Source organism: Folsomia candida, unplaced genomic scaffold (genome assembly GCF_002217175.1).
Source record: "Folsomia candida strain VU population unplaced genomic scaffold, ASM221717v1 Fcan01_Sc012, whole genome shotgun sequence".
Taxonomy (NCBI): Eukaryota; Metazoa; Arthropoda; class Collembola; order Entomobryomorpha; family Isotomidae; genus Folsomia; species Folsomia candida.
Genome location: NW_019091204.1, coordinates 69,876 through 92,436, shown reverse-complemented (window position 1 = coordinate 92,436; position 22,561 = coordinate 69,876). Strand labels below are relative to the sequence as shown.

The 22,561-nt window shown below is 36.7% G+C and overlaps 3 protein-coding genes across 4 annotated transcripts; 1 reads left to right on the top strand and 2 right to left on the bottom strand.

Annotated features, from left to right (window-relative positions):
• The first annotated feature begins 26 nt into the window (after nt 1-26).
• On the top strand, nt 27-4,755 carry LOC110855298. Its single transcript, XM_022103720.2, has 11 exons — nt 27-235; nt 317-499; nt 771-1,050; nt 1,129-1,355; nt 1,826-1,921; nt 1,994-2,179; nt 2,259-2,571; nt 3,486-3,649; nt 3,738-3,833; nt 3,977-4,156; nt 4,237-4,755. The coding sequence occupies exons 1-11, from the start codon at nt 230-232 to the stop codon at nt 4,510-4,512; spliced, it is 2,007 nt and encodes a 668-aa protein (XP_021959412.1). The 5' UTR covers nt 27-229; the 3' UTR covers nt 4,513-4,755.
• Nucleotides 4,756-6,072: 1,317 nt separating this feature from the next.
• Nucleotides 6,073-8,893, bottom strand: LOC110855297. Its single transcript, XM_022103717.2, has 5 exons — nt 8,688-8,893; nt 8,029-8,329; nt 7,009-7,670; nt 6,548-6,704; nt 6,073-6,469 (listed from the first exon to the last, which is right to left on the bottom strand). The coding sequence occupies exons 1-5, from the start codon at nt 8,822-8,824 to the stop codon at nt 6,182-6,184; spliced, it is 1,545 nt and encodes a 514-aa protein (XP_021959409.1). The 5' UTR covers nt 8,825-8,893; the 3' UTR covers nt 6,073-6,181.
• Nucleotides 8,894-13,782: 4,889 nt separating this feature from the next.
• On the bottom strand, nt 13,783-16,958 carry LOC110855265 (zinc finger protein 16). Of its 2 annotated transcripts, none has more exons than XM_022103681.2 (5): nt 16,744-16,958; nt 16,108-16,635; nt 15,947-16,012; nt 15,150-15,814; nt 13,783-14,467 (listed from the first exon to the last, which is right to left on the bottom strand). In XM_022103681.2, the coding sequence occupies exons 1-5, from the start codon at nt 16,829-16,831 to the stop codon at nt 13,925-13,927; spliced, it is 1,890 nt and encodes a 629-aa protein (XP_021959373.1). In that variant the 5' UTR covers nt 16,832-16,958; the 3' UTR covers nt 13,783-13,924. The 2 variants fall into 2 exon arrangements, with proteins under 2 accessions (XP_021959373.1, XP_021959372.1); XM_022103680.2 differs by having other exon boundaries at nt 16,108-16,638; nt 16,744-16,957.
• Between the last annotated feature and the right edge of the window lie 5,603 nt (nt 16,959-22,561).

Sequence of the window (22,561 nt, the reverse complement as noted above, 5' to 3'; positions counted from 1 at the left end):
CATTGTACATATTATACCCACCTATAATTCTGTGGGTAGCTGCGTCAAACACATGTTCGAGGAAAGAACATTGTGTACATGTTGCTACAAAAACCGGCCATACGTACGTATTACATAAGTATTACTTTGTGTCACAAAGTTTGTGTATACATGTGTTCATTCTTAAATTCGCATTTCTTTCGGTTTCGAGTTAATTAAAATTACTAGTCCACATTCAATCAGACTCGTCATGGAAGTAAGTGGATATTTATATTGCATATTTAAATGACTGTTTAAATTTATTTTATTAGCGTGATCGTTTACGTATCAATTTCAGAATTTCGAGCTAACAATTCGTCAACTGTTTAACAAACTTCGGATTGACACATTCGACCAAGTTTTAAGCGAGTTTATCAATTTACGATTAGAAGGGAAGGATCCCTTAATAAACGTGGTGGTTACCGTTATTCTCGATAAGGTTGTCAGTAAACCTTATACGTCTGGGTTATATGCAAAATTGGTGAGTAAACATTTCTCAAACAATTATTACTGCGGCGAAACTAATATTTTGAGATGTGCACTGTTAAAATAATGTTACCCTTTTAAAAAGTTAACTCTGAATGATAAGTATGTTAAGTAAACTATCCTAAACCCAGAGTAAAGTTAACTCTAGATTTAATATATTATTGTGTACATAGCTTACTTAATACAGTATTTAAAGTGGATTTACTTTTCAAATGGGTAACATTATTTTTTACGAGGGTAACTTGCATTTATTGTTCCAACTTTAGGTTCACAAATCTAACGTTGTGCTTAAAACGTTAAGGACAAAAGTACTTGACAGACTACAAACAGATTTACAATCGGTCCTAGTAAATGCAAAACAGATCGATCAAGTTTGTCGTGCTGGGTCAGGCCGTCAAGATTTTGAAATATTGGGAGCACCTTTGAAACTCATGAAGGCCAAATGCATAAAAGTAATCGTTGGTAATGTCACACTTATCGGTGAATTCTTTAACATGGCTGTGATACCGAATCAAACCCTGATGGACACCGCTAATGCAATTTTAAGTAAGTGTTATCGTTTTCTGAAAGGCGTTTTCAAAACTGCCAACTTTTTTGTAAAAAAGTTCTTTTTTTTAACTCCAGAACAAACTGATGACATAAGTCTGGTGGCTTTGTGCGCCTTGGTTAACACAATTGGACCCTCACTAGACGAGAAAGTAAGACTGATAAAGGTTTCAACCGTGGCGAATAATGTTGCAAAATCGGCAAGAACTGAAAACTTTGTGGAATGGGCGACAAATTTGTTCCTAAATCTTGAAAAGATTTATCGCATGAAAGGTGTCTCAACAGAATCAAAAAATGAGATTTTAGTAAGTTAAGTACACTCTTAAGAATCATGTTACCCTTGTGAATGAAATCTGAATGCTATATACATATGAAATTAACAAAGCACAAGATGATTTAAATATCACGCTACAATTAAAAAATTTGCAGTGGGAAAATTTCCATTAGTTACCGATATTTTGTCTCTGAAATTTAACATTTTAAGAATTTTGTTATCAGAGTGTTGATAATAATTAACAAAAATCTTAATCCCAAATCTTGTAATTAATCTTCTCACATTGTAAGTATTTAAACTATACTAAATCCGGGGAAATGTTTATTTGATAAGGAGCAAAGCTTATTCACGATTTAGTGCAAATAATTTGCTTTTAGAAGAATAGACTTGAGGCTGCATTTACATTTCAAAAGGGTAACATAATTTTTAAGAGTTTATAAGTACATAAATATATGCATAACTGTGATCCATACATACAAATAACTTAAAACCTTCTGGTAGGATGTTTTAAAACGAAGAGCGAAAAACTGGAAGTCTGAGGAAGGAAATCCTGTAGAGCTTGATAAAACCGTGGGGGTGGAGTCAAAACAAACTTTGGTAACTACAATTTTTATTAAAATGTAGAAAAAAATGTTGCCCTTAAAATGTATTCGTTTCCAAAAATCATAGCATCTTAACGGAGATAAGATTTGTCACATCCTAAATAAACTAACGATCGACAACGTTGACAACATTGCGAAAGACTTTCAAGGATTATCCCCGCAAGAATTTGATAATCAAATTACTGCCATAATCGACACAATGTTTAGCAAGATTATTCACACCGTAGCACTCACGAAGGCTTGTGCAAGTTTGGTAATAGGTTTACTTCATAATTACAAAATATTCCCGAAATTTTGAAAACAATTTGTCAATAATAAATTTATGGTTTTAGGTTCAAATTTTCTGCTCTAAGTCATACCCATCGCGTAAAGTTTTCCAGTCAAAGATACGAATTCGATGTGAAGAAGAGTTTTTGTACAATACAGAAAATTGTGTAAGAATTAAAGAAATCGAAGACCAATTAATGCGTGCTCAAACCACTCAAGGCTCTAGTCGCCAAGCACAAAAATCCATGGGGTCTCTTGAAGATGAAGTTACTATTTGGAGGCAACATTTCCGTGCAAATGCGAGGTTCATAGGGGAACTATTCAATACGAATATCTTGGAATTTCAGTTCGTCGTGGCGTGCACTAACAAACTTTTGGGTAACTAACTGTAAATACACTGTTAGAAATTTGGTATGGTCCGGGGTATTGATTTCTCGGTGTTAAAGTTGCTACCGTTTGGTATTAAAATTAAACCGATCCATGATAATTTGTCACGAACAGGATGACACTTGAATACCGAGTAATTACTACCCGGTATTACTTACCAGTACTATTTTATAGTTATATATGAATGCTGCTTACAATGCAAGTCTTTTACGTGTACAACTCAGATCTGGTTGGGACCAATTTTATTTTGTTCGCCACAAAAAATAAGCATACCCGTATTTTTTCATTTTTCATAATGCGCTAATTTGAGCGCGGGGCGCGAATTTTGAAACATTTTTCAGCCAAAACCTAGGTTTTTAAAAATTCTGTAATTTTCGAATTTTTGCGCGAATCCAAAAATTCGAAAACATGTCTCTTCAGAATGACTTACCTGACTTATGAAAAATCCAGTTGTCTCGAAATTTGATTTTCAAAATTTTTTGCCAGTTTTTGAAATTCATTAAAATTATAAACTCTTTCAAATTTTTAATTTTTCAAAAAATAATGCATGTGGATTTTTCATTAGTCAAGTAGGTCATTCTGAAGCCCACATGTTTTCGAATTTTTGGACTCGCGCAAAAATTCGAAAATTTACAGAATTTTTAAAAACCTAGGTTTGGGCTGAAAAATGTTTTAAAATTCGCGCCCCGCGCTTAAATTAGCGCATTATGAAAAATGAAAAAATACGGGTATGCTTATTTTTTGTGGTGAACAAAATAAAATTGGTCCCAACCAGATCTGAGTTGTACACCTAAAAGACTTGCATTGTTAGTATCATTTTAATCCTATATTTCTAAGAGTTCATAAATATTCCAACAATTTTTCCCAATTTCGTTTGATGAATTGATAAATTTTGAAATTTTTAGCGACAAAAGATGACGAAAGCCTGAAAAGTCTTTGCGTATTGTTGAAAACATCAGGAGAAAAATTGCACAAAGATTGTGCCAAATGGACGGGAAAAACGTTGAAATCCTTACAATTGCTGGCCGATGGTGGGGAAGTATCCAACACTACGAGATCCACTATTCTGGTTAATACTCAATTTCCTTAATTATACTTGAGATGTGATTTAAATATGTATGTATATGAGTCTGGTTTAAAAATGTGTTTCATTTCAGAACCTAATTGAGCATAGTAGAAAGAAATGGGAGTTAGTAGACACATCTAAAACTTCATTGGCTCTAAATTCTATTGCCGAAATAGCAAATCATGACGTAAGTATAAATAAATATGCATATCAATATATGCTTTGTGATGATACAAACATAATAATTTTGCACAAATTAATAATAATGTACAAATTTTTGAGTAAATTTATTCACAAGCTGTAATAAGAAAATAATTACGACATTTATAGGCAGAAATCGGTTTACTAGTGGAGACTATGAGTGACCAGTGTGCCATGTCTAATGCCAGCCATTCCACGTTGATGTCTGCAAATTCTACCCTGGACAAGAACGGGTACGAATTTGTGCCACGTGGCCATAAAAATTCAATCAGTACTGCAACATCAACCTCAAGTAGAGAACAGAGCGTGGTAATTCCAATCTGCTTAAGTAAATTAATTTCTACCCGAAAAAATTCTAAATTGCGTCGAAATATTTATGTTTCGAACAGGGATTTCCATCGAATTCCAGTATTTTAAACTTAAGCGCTTCCAGAAAACAGGATATTACTCTAGATAAAATTACACCGTCTGGTCACCTCAAGTATTTATCAATGTATGAAAATTATGACAGAATGTTGTCCAAGTTGCCACCCGATGTTGTGGAGGATATTAACATGGAAATTTCTACCCTTATCTACCAACGCTTAAAACACCACAATGAGCTGCAGAACCTTCTAGAAAATAAGGGGGATGAGTTCGAAAACGATATGTTCACCATGACTTAAAATTTCTTAGAATATAAAGATTATTAAAAATGGATATTTATGTACGTATGCTAAGAAATAATGCAATTTATACGGGTTTTTATCGGTAAGCATCACCTTGAGAAATTCAGGGTATGACGTATTACTTAATTTTCTGGGTTGTGTTTAATATTTCAACCACCTTTTCCTCCAATAATGTAAAATTACCAATTCTATATCAGGTCAAAATTATAATAAGAATTAAATTTTAGTCAAGACTTTAATTATGTATGAAGTTGCAAGCAATCAAAATATTAAACCCAGGGAATGTTAAATAAAATACATAATGCCCTGGCTACACTACTGTCGTAAATTTTTTCAGAGTTAACTCTAGAGTTTAACGCTGAAATAAAAACTCCAGCCACATTGCATTTTGTACCGTTGTAATTTTCAGGGTACCAAATCTCAGAGTTATTTCTCAGAGGTGGGACTTTTAAAAATTTACCATCTAAAAAATAATAATTTAGTTTAAAATAAGTGTCGAGAAAGGGTTGAACTTTCGACATGGATTTAACAATAATTAGCTCGTCAATTTTTCATTCTTGGAATTTCATTAGACGTCCAGGACTGACTATATTATCACCATTTCCCTTCCATCAAGTGAAGACCCTGTTGAGAGTGCGAAACTCTGGAAAAGTAAAGAAGAGAAGGTCTTGCTGGGCTTATCGAGTTTCGCTTACGTATCTACATCCGCAAAAGAAAAACGTGACCATATGGCACGCTCTTTTGCCAATGAATGAAAATCTGTGGCCCTTTAATTACTAATTAAATAGCGAATGAAGAGTCGTTGTTTTCAACTGTATTTACAATTTGTTAATTATCATATTATAGCAGAAAAATAAATACGTACATAAAACTTTATCATATTTAGTACATGTTTATTGCTCTCTTTCACTCTTCATGGCTATCAATTTTCAGGGCTTTCAATTTTCATTTAATTTTCGTGTCTGAATTTCAAAATATGTCGCTCCACTGTCGAAGAATTTCGTCATGGCCTGTAGTCTGATTTTCAGGCGATCCCCAAATCCGTATTAATGAGAGGTTCTCGTCTTGCGAAAAATGATTTGCTTTTTTTACCAACAACTTCGATATTTATTTGCGACTCCATTGATTTAAATGTTCTTATAAATTAAATGAAGACGAAGAATTAATGTTTGGAAAAATAAGTGGACTCTCGTCATTAAATTGGAAATCGCGCTTAAAATTTCAATGTTTAACGCTGAAGTAGCATATTGGTATAGCTGGAGTTCGTAGTAAAACTCTGAACTCTAGAGTTTTACTAGTGAAATTTTACTAGTAAAACTCTGGAGTAAACTCTGAACTGGTTGCAAGTTACACATGTAGCTGGCCTTATGCATTTTCCCATATTACCAGTAAACTCTAGAATATTACGTCGGTAGTGTAGCCAGGGCATAAGTTATGAAAATTTTACGATTGTTTAACTGTTTGGCATTATTGGCTAACAGACTGTTTTTTAATGGAAATTTCAATGCAAATATAATAAAAATAACTCCCCAGAAATGCGAACGATGATGCAAAATCATTAAAATTTACACCTTCACTTGGAAATTTAATTTCGAAATTGTATACGTATTTTGCAAAAATTAGCAAGCATTTCAATTTTCTCCTTATTCATTGTAATGTATCCACATTAGACGAAACATTTCTTTGAAGATATCTTGTCATCTTTACAATTTCCTTTAAACAAGGTGTTCGTCGTGGTGGCCAGAAAGCCGTGCAGCGCCCCGTTTGCCACGCTCCGATAGTTCGCGCTGTTCATGAATTGGGGCAAGTAGGAATCCAACGTGCTGTCAAGATCCCGCTCTTTCTTGGTCATCAGCGCTTTCAGCCGAGGCGCGGGCTGGTTCAAAAAGTTGTGGACGAAACGATGCAGCAAAAAGGTGGGCGATAAAAGATCTCGTGTTAGGGAGGACAGACCCTGAAATTATAACACGAATTAATTCAATTGGGGGATTTTGAGATTTAACTACAAAAATTCCCCCAAAAAATTTGAAACCTTGAAAACATTATCCATCATGAGTCTCGACTGTTTGTTGAATTGGAACAAGCTCGGAATGACGATCTCCTCATGCATCTTTTTATAGTAAATCCTAGCCGATTTGATGTCGGGTTGAAGTAAAGCGTTGTACTTGTCATCGATCCCCAGGCCGTAGCTAAATTGTGGAAATTAATTATATGCAAATTATACCAAAAAGTTAAATTGGTTCATTAAGGTTCCATTGTATGCGGATTTAGAATTCGGATTTTTTTGTCCAAACTTTATCTAACTTTGGAGGGCTAAAAATTATCCATTAGTAAATTCAATGAAATCTTCACCATGTAAAAACCCACGGAGATGACAACATTTCACAATCGCCATTTGAATACATAGAAGAGGGGAAAGTTGAGACAGACAAAAATTCGAATTTAAAACCCGCCTACAAACAGAACCTCGACAAATTGTTAGCAGTGACTTACCCAACCGCAGCAAATAGATGATTAAACGCCCACAAATCCGCCTCACACGCACTAATCGCCAAATCCTTCCCAAACAGAACCGGATACGCCGTAAAAAGATACACCACAAACAGCATCGATTGCTGATTGAACATTGGCGGGACGAAATTCAAACATTTCTGGGCGCTAGTACAACTCTTACATTCCCCGCAATTTCCCTTTTTCGCGTCACACATGCACGCCCCGCAATTATACGACTTGACCTGATCCTCACAACCCGCCGCGGCCTTCTGCTTGCACGCCTTACATCCCGCGCATTCCGTACATTTCGTCTTACATTTCCCCCCGCCTCCTTTACAAGGTTCACATTTTTTGCAAGCTTTACACGCCCCGCAGTCCGTCGGGGTCGGGCAGGTCGGCCAGTTCGTGGGGGACGGGACACGTTGCGACGCCGGGATGTTTGAATTCTTCAAATCAGATTCGAACGCGTCCCACATAACGTCATTCGTCGTTTGGTTGGCGTACTCGTGTCGGGGCACGATGCAGCCTTCCTTCGCGAATTTAGCGTTCGCGCGCCGCGCGACGTCGGTGTGGATCGCGTGGACGTTCTGGATGGAATCGATGAAGGAGGAGTTTCCCTCGATTGGCATGGAATGAAAGTAGTCTCGCGTCCAGACGACGCCCTGCATGACATGTCATTGATAAAATCGGTATGTCAGAAATGTCAAAATTAAAATTTGTGACCAATATGGCAAATTAAAAGTGTCATAAATGTCGTTTTTTTAATATTCGACAAATTGGACATTTATGACAATTTTAATTTTGACAAATATGATATTTGCCATATTTGTCAGGGTATCGGACATTTATTTTCCGAAAAGTGCTCAAATTTCCAATTCATTGCTTGGATTACAGCAGTAATGAGTACAACTAAAATATCGTATATATCATAAATGTCGGTCACATTGGAATTGTGACAAATTGGACGGTCAAAATGTGACAAATATGACATATATTGGCTTGACACGGCTCCATCCTTACCTGCATGAGGGTGGCCATGTCGCGCTTCGCGTTGTCCGCGCCGGTCGTCTGCTTCTTGTTGAACATGAGGGGGTTCCGAACGTCGGGCATGTTGAGTTCGACGAGGATGCCGAAAAACATGGAGATGTACCAGGGCACTCGGAATTCCGAAGCGACCTGTTGCCCGCGAAGGGCAAGAGCCCGATTGAACCAGGGCGGGATGGAGCCGCCGGGGCGGGGAGAGTTGCCCGGCACGGCGCGGGCAGCTATGGACCATTCGTTGAAGGGGAGCGGGCACAATGGGACGGAAGGGGTTACTTGACTGTAAAAAAAATAGCACAAAATGCAAATAAAATATGTTTGGTGCAAAATTTTTGAAATTTTGTATTAAAAATTTGCAGAAATATGAATATGTGTACGTGCAACGGAAGAAGTAAATAAAACTAAAAGTTTCGGAATTTGCTCAATTGTGACGCATTTTAAACAAATTTGTCTTAAAACGTGTTCTTCACTTAAAGCAGATTTACGAATCTGGTATAGCTACACACATCCGCTTAACGGTGAAAATTGGATCACATTTCTATCAAAATGTTCAAAATTATGAACAACAGAAGAATTAAAAGTTTCGAAAATTTGAAGCAGTTTTACAGCTTTCTATCTCAAAATTTTATCGATTTTACCTCGCTTTATGAGTGCATCCTGGTGTCATCGGTATCTTACTGCAGGCCGGGTTTAAGTGAGCGATGGACACTTGAAAAACTCCGAATATGAACGCCGCCAGCAGAGCCAGGCTTGCCCAAATTGTACTTATCTTCATTTTTCCAATTTTGAAAATTCCAGAAATTATTATCTTGCTTGACTAATCTGAAGAAACTAATGCTAATCGTCGCAATTCGGAACATTTTATATAGCATCGACTGGAATTCGGCAGAGGTACTACTGTCACTTTTGACTCCAGATCGCAATAACGCCGGTACATACGAATTAATGCATCTGCTTAAACAGTCTAATTTATAAGTCAGTATCAGCCTGGCTAAGAAACGCCCTCGCTGGACATCAAATCAAATATCAAATTTAATTAGTTATAATTAAAACTTAATCCAAGTACCACAAAAATGGATAAGCTAAACCTTATGGGTATACATAAGCCAAGCAAATACGTACGAGGTTTAAATTAATAATTGCATATGTACATAGTCTTATTAGTACAGATGTGCAGATCAGTAGTTATGCATGACATTGATACGTGATATTTTGGGGTACCAATCATACACAAATCGGATCAAACAAGTAAAAAAGTACGTAAAAATGGAGAGGATCTTGTTAAAGGACCGCGTACAAGAAAGAGGGGACAGATTTAAGCTGTAAGACCCTCTGAATATCTCCCAGGGTGACTTATTCCCCAGTTCGTAGTTCATATAAGGCGTTAAAACGTTAGTTTTCATGTCGTATTTTATTTTTGCACGATCCCGAAAGAATTTCCCATGCTGGCCAAATTTAACAATCATTAACTGTATGAGACAATAATTTGTAGTCTTTCGATTATTGTGGACCTGGAAATTATTTCATCATATGAAATTCTCAAAAATATTTAACGGGTAGAAATTGGGTGTAAAAATCTAAATTTTGCGAAACCAATTATTAATTAACTTCAAATGGATCATTCTATCGAGTCAATGACGTCACGTTTAGCAGTATTTATCAGCCATGTAAGAAAGCATGTGATGCTTTTCTTAGGCAAAACTCGTCCATCGGCATCAACCTACCTCAACTTTTGTGGAGGTAGCCAGCCGATTAAGGAACAAGTTCATTTACATATCACAACAATCGTTGAGACCTCATCCGCAAATGTGTAAAGTTGCACTGGAAACTTACCAGGTATGTAATGTACCTGAAATTGCTACTGGGTCTATTTATGGGTACCTGCATATTTGCATGCCTAGGTAACTTCCTATAGCAAAAAAGAAAGAATTTGCATACATATTTATGTACAGATGTACTTCATATTAGGCATATTCACGCCAAACTGTGCACATAGTGAAGGGGATGTCGGAAAAAATTAGCGTTGTTGCAAATTATTATGGGTCAATGTTGCACCGATTTTAACATACATATTTCATTAATAAATCTGACAAGGGACACTCACGACCATACCTGTGCAAGTGAATTTATCTTCACTCAACTTCACTCATTTTCACATCGAGCCAAGTTGCCCTTCACTCCCCTCACTCGCGTGAAGGAAGGCTGAGTGAGGCTTCACTCACTGACAAATCTGATTCTCACTCCTTCATTCCCTTCACTCCTTCACTAACTCTCACTCACTCATTCCCCTCACTCAGCTATTTTCCTCACTCTTTCTTTCATTCAATTAAATCCCTCGTGTCGTCATAACTTAAGCATTTTGGCGCCATCTAGTGGGGCAATGTGAGAATAGGCTGGGGCAATATGAGACTGGGCTGGGGCAATGTGAGACTGGGCTGGGGCAATGTGAGACTGGGCTGGAGCAATGTGAGACTGGGCTTGGGTAATGTAGCACGAGGCTGGGGCAACGCGAGAATTTCCTGGGGTGAAATGAGACTAACTATTTTCATATGCCCGCGGTAACTTCAGTATGTAAACTAATTATCTACCCTATATTACTTCGCCCTTCTTCCCCGGAGACGAAGGAGTGAAAAAGATGAAGCCTTCATCTCCTTCACTCCTTCACCCTTCATTCCACTCATTTCTCGTCTCACAAGGGACACTCACGACCTGTCGTTTGAGTCCAGGGTACCCACTATGTTTTTTAGAATCTACTAGGACCCCAGATGAAGGATCCATTCATATTTCCGTGTAAAACTCATATTTGGCGCCATGGCGTGGCGCCAAACTTAAAAATTTGCATTTTCGACCAACTTCAAACCCTCATAACTTTTGCAGTTTATGTCGGATTTTCAAAATTTTATGCTTAAAATGATCACAAAAGTCGAAATTTTTGACAAAAAAATAAAAATAAAAAATTTCTAATTTTTGCAATATTGTTAGGATTTTTTCGACGAACCCCCATTTCGAAGAAAATTACGAAATTTTGCGAAAAGTTAAAAGCAATAATTTTAGAAAAAATTTCATGGAATAAGAAAGTTGAACTCCTTGTCATGATTTTTGCCAAAAATTTTGAAAATCCGTCCAGGATTTCAAAAGTTATGGCGGTTTCAAAAATAAAAACATTCAATTTTGGCGAATTTGGCGCCACGCCACGTCGCCAAATATGAGTTTTACACGGAAATATGAATGAATCCTTCATCTGGGGTCCTAGTAGATTCTAAAAAACATGGTGGGTACCCTGGACTCAAACGACAGGTCGTGAGTGTCCCTTGTCAGCTTCCCTCACTCACCTTCACTCACTCGATCAAATTTTTCAACTCCCTCACTCAGCTTCACTCTCCTTCACTCCCTCATCGTGAATGAAGCCTCAATTTCCCTAAATTGAGTGAAGCTGCACAGGTATGCTCACGACCTGTCGTTTGAGTCCAGGGTACCCACTATGTTTTTTAGAATCTGCTAGGGCCCAAGATGAAGGATTCATTCATATTTCCGTGTAAAACTCATATCTGGCGCCATGGCGTGGCGCCAAATTCGCCAAATTTGAATGTTTTTATTTTTTAAACGGCCATAACTTTTGAAATCCTGGACGGATTTTCAAAATTTTCGGGAAAAATCATGACAAGGAGTTCAACTTTGTTATCCCATGAAATTTTTTCCGAAATTATCGCTTTTAACTTTTCGCAAAATTTCGTAATTTTCTTAGAAATGGGGGTTCGTCGAAAAAATGCTAAAAATATCTCAAAAATTATAAATTTTTTAATTTTATTTTTTTTCTCAAAAATTTCGACTTTTGTAATCATTTTAAGCATAAAGTTTTGAAAATCCGACATAAACTGCAAAAGTTATGGGGTTTGAAGTTGGTCGAAAATGCAAATTTTTAAGTTTGGCGCCACGGCACGACGCTAAATATGAGTTTTACACGGAAATATGAATGAATCCTTCATGTGGGGTCCTAGTAGATTCTAAAAAACATGGTGGGTACCCTGGACTCAAACGACAGGTCGTGAGTGTCCCCTATGAATTAAAATCTTTCCTATGTTATCGGTAAGCTTATACAGCAAATTTCATCACGATGTACACTATGTCCGCTTGGCTTGAGCAGATCACGTTAAAAATTCAGAAGCCACGTGAACGTGCAGCGTTAATCCGTATTAAATAATTTAATCAGTTAGTAAGCATTGTGACAATTTGGACATCTGTAGAATTTTTCCCAAAAATTACGAACGATGGGATCCGTTACAAAAATATTTTGAAAACTTGGATGTGATTTTTTAAACAGTTACCTACCAACCGAAAACAAATATCAAATATGAAGAAGCAATTTATTAGGAACTAGTAAAATCTGGAAATTTTGTACAATTATTTTACAAAATAGAAAGACACCTGAGCAAGCTCACAAAAATGCGCAAGTTATTTTTTTCTTAAAATATTTTTTAATTTTGCAAAAATTTTACAAAAAGTTTACAGAATTTTCAGATTTTACAATGTTAACAAAACTTGCGTGAATTGCCTGAAATTATATATTTCTTCCAATTTTTAAATTTGTGTCAAAAGTTTTACTTTCACAAATATTTACGTGCGTTGAGTGCACCTATTCAACTGCCAAAATCACGTTTTCACATTGTGCCACAATGTGGATGACCTCACTTTGTTAATGGTCAGTTATATAACCTACCTCAAATTAAACTATGTATGCGTCAGGCCTGTTGAAAAAAATTGTGCAAATAAAAATGTTTAATACTGTATTAATTCAAACTTCCACTTTATCTGAATAATATGTAATTACATATTTAGGTTCATAATTTCGGATGAATGTTTGTCAGCTAGTTTGATGTACCGAAATTGTTTTACCATGAACTATGTATGTATGTACCTCATTGTTAATCCTAACTACCTGTAGTGAGCAGGCATTAATCCAATTTAATCAATTTGAAAGATAAGACAAGTAATTTTAATTACATTTGTTGTCATTATTGTCACTGCGAAGCAATGAAGTGATTATGTCGGATTTCGACGTTATCGTAAAAAAATTTAAGTTTTCTAAAATGTACGTGTCTTGGTGGGTATTCAAAAATCTGGTCAATTAATTCAAAAATCCACTTGGGTGCATTTTTCAAATTTTTGACTGTTTAAACCTTGATCGTTCGTAAAGCCCATTTCTAAAAAAATGTATCATGGGCAAAAAATGTGTTGGAAATCACCTATTAAATTATGTATATACATGTTCACCCTGCATGAAAATTATCTGTAAGCTAGCGATTTATTTGTTCATGCATGTATGTATGGAGAAAACATGAAAAAATTGGGTAGAGTTGAAGTCTTACATAGATGATCGATCACAACGAATACCATCCCATACGTGAGATTAATATTTATATGTATGTAGATATGTATGTACAACATAGGCATAATGCGAATACATATTTGCAGACATAGGTAAATAATGTATCTAGTTAAGTCTTAATCCGATCCGAATTAAATATCCAGATTTGCAATACAATAACGCGGATTCCATGCATAATAACGCATGCATATAGTTACTCACGAGCAGGTTTACATATGTATGTAGGAGTTAATATCAATCAAAAGTGTAATTGCATATTGAATGGAAGAAAAGAAATACGTAAAATAATAAACGCATGGAATGTTAAATTATTAAAATTATGTAGTAATTGGAAATTTTTGAAAATGTATATTTGAATGAACATATTTATTTTGAAAATTCGTTCTCGAAAATAATTTTTCTACCATACATAATGTCACTTTACGACAATTATCTTCAACTTGTATTTCGTCATGGAATTATTACTAAAATACAATTTAATAAGTGAACTTATAAAGAATACATCTGATGATGAGTTACATGATGACCACTTTGATAAGCGTGGTGCTGATATTGCTCATAGTTATTTTCACTTTCCACACTATCGTCATCTCTCTCGTACTCCGTGCCCCTCTGATCCCCCGAAATCCTCCCGCGACGTACACCACCACCTCCAGCTTTACTCTTCTCTCTGGGCGGCCTTAGCTTGACCCCTTCATGCACTCCTTTCACATGCAGCCGGACGTTGGCCCTCCTGCTAAAAATTTTTTGGCAAATGGGACACTCGAAACTCTTGCTGGAATGCATTTTCACATGTTCCTTCAAGTTGTGTTCTTGGCGATACGTTTTTCCGCAAGTTTCACAAATCCAGCGTTTCTCCGCCTCCTCGTGAATGTTCTTCATGTGGTTGTCGTAGGCCGATTTTCGTACAAAAGTCGTTCCGCAGATGTGACAGGAATATTTTCTCTCTCCGATGTGAACGTCGTTTATGTGAAGGCGGAGGATTCGTGAGGTCCGGAACAGTTTTCCGCACGTGTTGCACAGGTGATTTCGCTATGGGAGAAAATTGAATTTTTTTTTTTAGAAATTATGGGTATTTTTAGAAAATATTGAGCCAATTCACTTCACGCAGTCATTGGTAACTTGTAAAATCTGTGCGCTTTGTATCATAATTTTGCAATTTTTTTCCAAATTAAGGAAGGTAAAAGAAGAAGGTACGCTCTTGATCTGAGATCTGAGTAAGTTTAAAAAAAATCCCAGCTAATTTCCTTTAAATTTTGCGTAAAATTTTGCAAAAGTTTGTAAGTTTGCGGATTTATAATAATATGGCTATTCATTACAAACATTTAATAAATAAAAATTTGCGAATTAAATCCTAGTTTGGACATGCACAAGTTCGTACAGGAAGGAGTAGGGTCTTTTTTGGGTGCTGGGGGGCCACGGGTTTTTATTTTTTAATTTTGAAGGTTACGATAGAGTAATAGTAAATAAATTGCGCAAAGTTGAAAAAAGTTACTTCCAACCACTTTTGGGGCAGGAAGTCAATAGTTAAGCCCGAATCGAGTGCAAAAAGATCCGTGGCCTACCAGACCCCCAAAAAGACCCTACTCATTTATAAACCAAAATTTTTTGTAATTTTTTTTGCTAATGTTGTTAACAAAGCGAGCTCGTAATGAGTACCCTAAATTTCTGCGTGAAGTGTATCATTCATAAAATATGCAAATCATGCGTGTACCTCATCCGTGTGCGTTTTAATATGCGTGTTCAAACTGCACGCTCTAAATTCCTTGCCACAAACGGGACACGGTTTCTTAATCCTGACAACTTTCTTGCGGATCCGTTTTTCCTTGACCTTTTTCACCTTTGGGGTTACCGTTTTTCTTGTCTTTCCTCTTCTTTCCGTTTCTATGGGAACTTCTGGATGCACGGCACGCATGTGGAAGTGCATGTGGTCGGTGCGTGAGTACGTCTTGTCGCAGGTGGCGACACGACACGGAATTCGTTTTGCGCCCTCGTCGTCGTCGCTCTTCTTCTTTTTCTTGTACGTTTGGCGCTGCAGATCTGGAGGAAATGGAACGCCGGGATGTATCCTCGTTAAGTGACTCCTTAAGTGGTCCCTCCGCTTAAAAGTGAGGTCACAGTTATCGACAGGGCAAGGTAGCGGGATAAAGGTTTCGTCGTGTTGTTGTCGAAAGTGACGGTCTTTTGTTTCCAGGGAGACAAATGTTTTGAAACAAATTGGACATTGGTTCGGTTTTGGTGGGGCGTCGATGTCGTTATCAGAGTCGCCAGAGGAGGGGGACGATGGCGAATAATTAGAGGAGGAGGATTCATTTCCGGATAATTTGAGGGGATCGATTGCAAAGTCGTCGTCGTAGTCGCTTCCAAAGTCACCACCAGCTATAAAAAAAATTAGAATGAAAAATTGCACAAGAATTTGAATTTAATTTTTAAAAATAAAAATCGTAGGATAAATTTTGACAGAATTTACAAAATTAAAAGTGCTGAAATTGAAATTGTAAACTTAATTACCGTCTTCGGCCTCAATGAAATTAGGTTTATCTCCTCCAAAATCACGCGTTTCGCTCGTACCATGGTCTAGATAGTGAAATATAGAAGCAATTAAGTTGCAAGAGAAATTAATAAATATTTATACCGCGTGAAACTAGTGTACAATTTTCATGTGAATTTACCAAAATGTATGGTATCCTCCGTTCCAGGCAGAATCTTATCGCCACGGTACTGCTGAACGGAATTAATATCAATCGTCTCACTGGCGGATAAATTTGCCTCTTCGTCTTCCTCCTCCTCTTTAATATGAAATGCAAGGTCATGCTTATCATCAAGAAGGTCATCTTTAACTTGTGCTTTATCCTCCTTTTTCACGGGGTGACCTTGCTGCTTCTTCCTTTGACCTCGTAGTGAGCGCCTGACCTTATCTTCTTCTCCCTTAAAAGTGGGGGGAGGCGATGATAATCTAATTTTTTGGGTCAGCCTCAGCTCCGCCAACCTTTTAGCGACTTGGCCCTCCTTGCTGCTCAATTTTGCAAATTGTAGTGAAATTTTGTGAAGTTTTCGAAATATGTGGACACATCCGGGACAGAACTGGAGGACGAGAGGAGCAGTGAGGTCAATGACCTTATCGTCGTTTATCCCCATCCAGTACGAAAACAGGGAGGAAAGTCCGTTCGAAATTGAAATCGTTTCCCCGTCGTCCTTCTCTTCTGAAATGAGAGAAACATAAATTAGTAAGTTTAATGATAAGGCAATGATAAGGTCAGAAATTAAGGATGACACTGTGACACCATTAGGAAATCTAAAAGTATTACCTTGATGGAAGATTGATGACACTAAATTTAACGGGTTCGTGGTGGAGCAACAATTATCACAAAGGGTGGTGGTGGTTATTGTCGCCATAATTATTTTCAATTTTAGTTATTTTTTACGTTAAATATTTCATTTTATTTTGCACGAATGCAAAAAATAATAAATCGCCGAGCAGCTGAGCAATGTGCAATGTACATAAACAAGGAGCACGAGATAAATTTCAGCTCTGGCCCGCGCGGTGGTGGTGGCTGAGAAATCATTGACACTGCGTCATCATCACGTATGAAAATTTTTGCAGAGATGATTACGATTTTTCCATGAAAAGCTATACTATTTGTTGCAAATAATTTGCTTCCTATGTGTAAAAATTTGTAAATAAATTCAGTTTCTACTATGTTTATTGTGTAGATGGGCACCATATGGATATACATACATGTCTGCATAATAATTATAAGTACGTACATTTATTTTCCTTATTATGGCATTTAATAAGTTTATTTATCTATATTCTGTGGTAGCGAGCAATTTTAAACCGAAATTTTAAAGCGAAAAACAGTTCAATACAAATTTTTTCGTTGTTATGTATTTGCCTCAATAAGAAAAGGCTCGAAAAAGCCACACGTATCATAGTCTGATTGTTAGGAACATATAATTAATTAATTATGTGTATTACTTTCATCATTTGTAAATTGTCTTTGTAAATTTGGGTTAGGGACGAAATGTGGAGAGGACGGAATATCACCTCTGAAATATGGCTGAAAAATATGTGGATGACAGAAATATGGATAGCAATATAATATGGATGAAAAAAATGTGGAAAATTTAATTCTTTAGATTAATTAAAAATATAGCTTTGACTGGTGTAACAATTTTACATGGAGCTATCATTAGATTTCTGAGAGCCGGATTACCGACTTCAAATCGGACCCAAAATTTCCGATTTCCGTCCTAAAATTCGATGTAAAATTTACACTGTAAATGGTAGTCTATAAGTATAGTTTATATAAAAAGTTGCTTACATTCTCCACAGCAGATTTTAAATAGGAATTACATAATCTTTATGCGTAATTTTTATACAGAAGACGAGGCTTATTTTTTGGTGTAACACCGAAACTGAGACATTTTAGGACATTTTTGGACAATGTGTGCGGGTTTAGATCTCAAATTGTAATGAGAACTTCCAATGTTCTAGAACAGACATGAAACAGTATAATATAATACCAGAACACATCCCAAAAGTCCATGGGGGTGTAACTTGAACAGTATATGCATATTTATAATCAGGGGGACTCAACAAATACGTCAAACATTTTTACCGACGACACCCCCTGTTTGAGGAGTTAGCCCTCAGGGGCGTGGTCCTGAAATTTTTATAGTTTGCACTGTGCATAGGGACAAATTAAATTATTTAGGATTAGAAGGGCGAGTACAAGAATATCACATAATCCCCATAACCAGTTTTCCACATTCAAGGCATCCACGTTTTGCCCTTTCCATATTTCTGGTCATCCACATTTTTCCACCCACATTTCGTCCAATCCACATTCATTTTATACTCATTTTGTCCGGATCCCGGGTTAGGGACGAAATGTGGAGAGGACGGAATATCACCTCTGAAATATGGCTGAAAAATATGTGGATGACAGAAATATGGATATCAATATAATATGGATGAAAAAAAATGTGGAAAATTAATTTAGTTCATGTTCTCATATTCACCACAAACCTATTTACTTAATCGCCAAAAGTAGCGTTAACGTGTTATCCGTCACACAAGAAAAAAACCTCAAAAAGAAATTCGTCTCTACCCCATTCTTCAACGTATCCACGGACCTTATCAACTCTAAATTAATCGAATTCGGCAACAGTGCCGAAAACACTTTTCTCGCATACTTATTATCCCCATGCAACCTTTTCGATCTTTGAAGAAACAGCTGTGAACCCGCGCCTGCGCGTGCGATCAAGCAAATCGCGAAAAATTCAATCATCACGCAAATCCCTAAAGCCATACTGCACATTCCAATCAGAAACGGCGACGCAGTTACCGTTTGCGGCATAAATTGCAGAATCACGTGGTACAAGGCTAACGTCGAAACGACCACGCAAGTCGCATAGTGCATGCACGGATTCAAAAACTCGCGCGCCAACTCAGACACGATTAGCGTCATGACATGCAGCTCGCGGTAAATTTTGACCGAATCGAAGAACGATAATCCCCCACGAAGTTTCATGAAGGATGGATTTCTGCAATAAAACGGGACCAAAAACAGCGTCCAGACGTACAAACAGCTGATCCCGTAGCATAAAATGAGCACGCAAAGGGAAATCGTACAAAGTATTCCGGTTCCAACGATAAGTGTGGCCGCCCCAGATAAGATCAAAACTATAAAGGGAACATAATGAGGTAAGAATTTTTCGAAGTTGTAGATGGCGCGGAGCAAAGTGTACAACGGGGAGGATTCAGATAGACCGACGATCAAAAACATGACTGGAACTACGTAGTCGATTCCGTGGAAAAATACCTTGGGGAATTAATTTAAAATTGAGCGATTTTATATTTAAATTAATAAATAATTTAACGTAGGAATTCTGTAGTTATACCTTTGGAAACAAGGTTACCATGGCGACTGCTCGATCGACGGAGGCGCCACGGTCGTAGTATAATTCTGGGATGGATTCTAAATACATGGTTTGAAATTTGTGAATATGACAATAATAGCATAGGTATTAATGGTAATAAATCGCATGGTAAAAAAATGTCACATAGTGTAAGCACCCAAATAGAAATTTTCATAGAAACTCTAAATAAGCTAAGCACAACAAATTTCAAGTTAGTTCGAAAAACTTAATTTCGTTCAAATCCTTAAGTATAAGATTAAACTAGATAGTTTCGTACACTGCCTTCGCTCAGTGATAAGTTTATTGCCATGCGATAACAAAAGAACTATGTATCGTGTCCATTACGCTGCATGTCCCGTTCCAAATTCAAGATTGCTTCGTAACAGTTCACAAAGCTTTTCTGCCCGTCTGGCCTTATCAGCACTGCCGCATGTTGAAGAAACGTTATCATCAGAAAGGTCGCCACGAAGGTGTAATTGATCGCCATTTTACTTTCGACGGGTGGATCAGTCACGTAAAGTTGGTAACATCGAAGGAATAAAATTGGCAGAAATAGAAACATTCCAAAGGAACTGGCCGCCTGGAAAAGTCGATAGTTTAAGCCACCCCGTAACGGAATAGCGCGACCAATCTGGTCATCCCAGTCTAAAAAGTATCCGAGATAAAGTCCGGATCGTTTAGTGACGAGGATGCCACGTCGCAAATGGTGACGAAAAATTTCTTGCAGCATTTTTTCCAAAAGTTCAGAAATGTTTTGTTAACTCTTTTGTTTTATGGAATGAGGGTAGCTGATACAAGTCACGTATGACTGTATGTAAGTAAGGACTCCCCGATTAATAAGGTATGTCCAACCCTTTCTGTGTTTCCAATTTATTAATTTTGTCTTGACCTTTTCAAAGCTTTTGATAAGATTATCTAATGAAATAAATTTGTGGAGGATTTGGAGTTTAAAATGTTATTCACGAATGTTCTTATTCCAAATTATAAAATCTGCGGGCCATTCAAGTATTACGTTGCGTGATAGGAAATTATCGACAAAGAGAGAATAGTGAATAGTCCTCGCATATATGCCACCAATGTGTGCACCAGATTACTACATATAAAACTGAACAATTAATCTGATGACGTAGTATTTGTGCGGGTCTTACCTAGATATGTATTTATTTATTACAGAGACAGAAAAATTGTGATTAGTTTATTTTCTAAGTTTTCAAGTTTTGTTTTAAATGATAGAATTAAATTAACGATAATTAATTCCTTGCGACTAGGTATTCACAATTATTAATAATAATTACTTATTAAATTGTGACCCCGATTTATTGGGGTTACTATGTTGAGCGAATAGAAAATCAGGTTTAGCGGTGGGGGCGAGCATAATGCTATCGGCAAACCGGATCGATCTGCATCGGATGGGTCGACCTCTTATATGTCAAAGTATGTAGCTTGACATTATCAACTGTATATTAGATCACATCCTTGTTGCACGGTCCTTTTACATTTTTCTCCTGTTTGTGATTAAATTAATCTACCCAGCTAAATAATAATATTTTTAAAACAGGTATACGTAAATAACTTATTTTTCTCAGATATGAATAAAGCTAGGTTGAAAACCTTTGTAAGGTTTTCGTCCAGTGTTTTTCCACCGCGAGAAACTTTGCTTTGCTATACTGTAAATGAAGAACAAAAGAACGTTTTACTAAATATGTATGTACATATTTATATCTGGGGTTTGTTTGAACTTAGGATGCATACTGCTGTCTACATAAATATGTAAATACGCAGGGGCTTCCATAAACTGTGTAACGCTCAACAATCCCGATTTTCTACATACACATCCCTTGCCTTACGTCGCTTTAACATGGGCTTTGAGCATACCCTCGTGTATGACATAATTTACGGATGGTTCCTTCTATATTCATATAAACTATTTATAAATGCTACAACACTTTTGTGACAAAAGTGTTGTATCATTTATATGTACATAGTTTAGACAAAAGTTTTGTCTACTTGAAAATGGTTAACTCTTTATCTCAAATGATTTCAGTGTCAAGCAGACTGGCAATACGTACTCACACGTAGACAAATATTAATTAGCAAATACACAACAATTGTGCCCTGTATCTTTTAGAAGGTAAAGATTTCTTAATTCGGCGCTTGTACATATTTTTCCGCTTAAATTGCACCATTGGTGCAAGAAAACATAAAAATTATGATATATTTTGTCGGCTTATACAAAAGGCGTTAGGACATGGTTTTGACGAATTCGCGGGTGAATATCTCTGGCGGGGAGTTCTTAAATCATTAAGGATAATTACTTACACGTAATTGCGTCGCATCAAAAGCATATCGTGATTTATATACTCCGATTTTATCAAATCTAAATATTTTTGACTTGGATTTGCCAACGCTTTTTGCTAAATGTATTTGTTACCAATTTTTTTAGAAAACCTGATATTCTTTCTAAATTCCAGATTCAGACGTAAAATGGCAAGATACTTTACCGGTCTCCTCTTATTTCTTACTTCGCTGGGATGTTTTCTTCCTGGAATAGTGGAAGCCGAGCTAATTTGCCTTTGTACGGCCCCCAAGTGTAACAGCCTTAACGACACTTACACATGCAGCCATGCAGGGCTCCTAGGACAGCCAACCAGTGGAGGTACCTGCCAGTTTGTAAACCAATCATGTGGCTATCGATGTCAAGGAGGGTTCCTTGATTTGTGTGTCCGTCTAAAAACAACTGGTAGCAAATTATATAATATGTAATTTACATATTATGTAATCATTTCTAGTAACTTGAAAAAATGTGCTGTCAGAATTTAAAAAAAAACTCAATAAAGTCTTAAATTTCCCGATATTAAAAACATGCATTAAGGGTATTCATTATTTCTTCGTAACCTAAGTATGTATCTTAAAATGAGTTTAGACCTTAATAGGAAATCTTAAAAATGATAGGTTTATGTGAACGGAAGAAACGAGCATGCAGATGGACGGATAAACAGTCTGGCGGACAAGCGGAGCACAAGCAGATCGCAGTAACTACATACATATGCTTCACTTATGTATATACGACTTCCGCTCATTTCGTTAATTATTCGCAGTATTCGTAAAGACTGTAATCATTTGAATTCGGCTATGCTAGACAAATTATTCTTACCAAAGTAAGCCAGCCAGTAAGCCACTTTCTTTTAAATGTATGTATTT

Bases quoted from the DNA above. Each gene is read 5' to 3' on its own strand.
- LOC110855298 (XM_022103720.2), top strand. The intron at 2,180-2,258 runs GTAATAGGTTTA...TTATGGTTTTAG, and splicing joins CGAAGGCTTGTGCAAGTTTG to GTTCAAATTTTCTGCTCTAA. The intron at 3,834-3,976 runs GTAAGTATAAAT...CGACATTTATAG, and splicing joins CCGAAATAGCAAATCATGAC to GCAGAAATCGGTTTACTAGT.
- LOC110855297 (XM_022103717.2), bottom strand. From the start codon at position 8,824: ATGAAGATAAGTACAATTTGGGCAAGCCTGGCTCTGCTGGCGGCGTTC. The intron at 8,330-8,687 runs GTAAAATCGATA...TTTTTTTTACAG, and splicing joins GGATGCACTCATAAAGCGAG to TCAAGTAACCCCTTCCGTCC. The intron at 6,705-7,008 runs GTAAGTCACTGC...TCCACAATTTAG, and splicing joins CATCTATTTGCTGCGGTTGG to CTACGGCCTGGGGATCGATG.
- LOC110855265 (XM_022103680.2), bottom strand. From the start codon at position 16,831: ATGGCGACAATAACCACCACCACCCTTTGTGATAATTGTTGCTCCACC. The intron at 15,815-15,946 runs GTAATTAAGTTT...TTTTTTTTATAG, and splicing joins TTTCATTGAGGCCGAAGACG to CTGGTGGTGACTTTGGAAGC. The intron at 14,468-15,149 runs GTACACGCATGA...TTTCTCCCATAG, and splicing joins TTAAAACGCACACGGATGAG to CGAAATCACCTGTGCAACAC.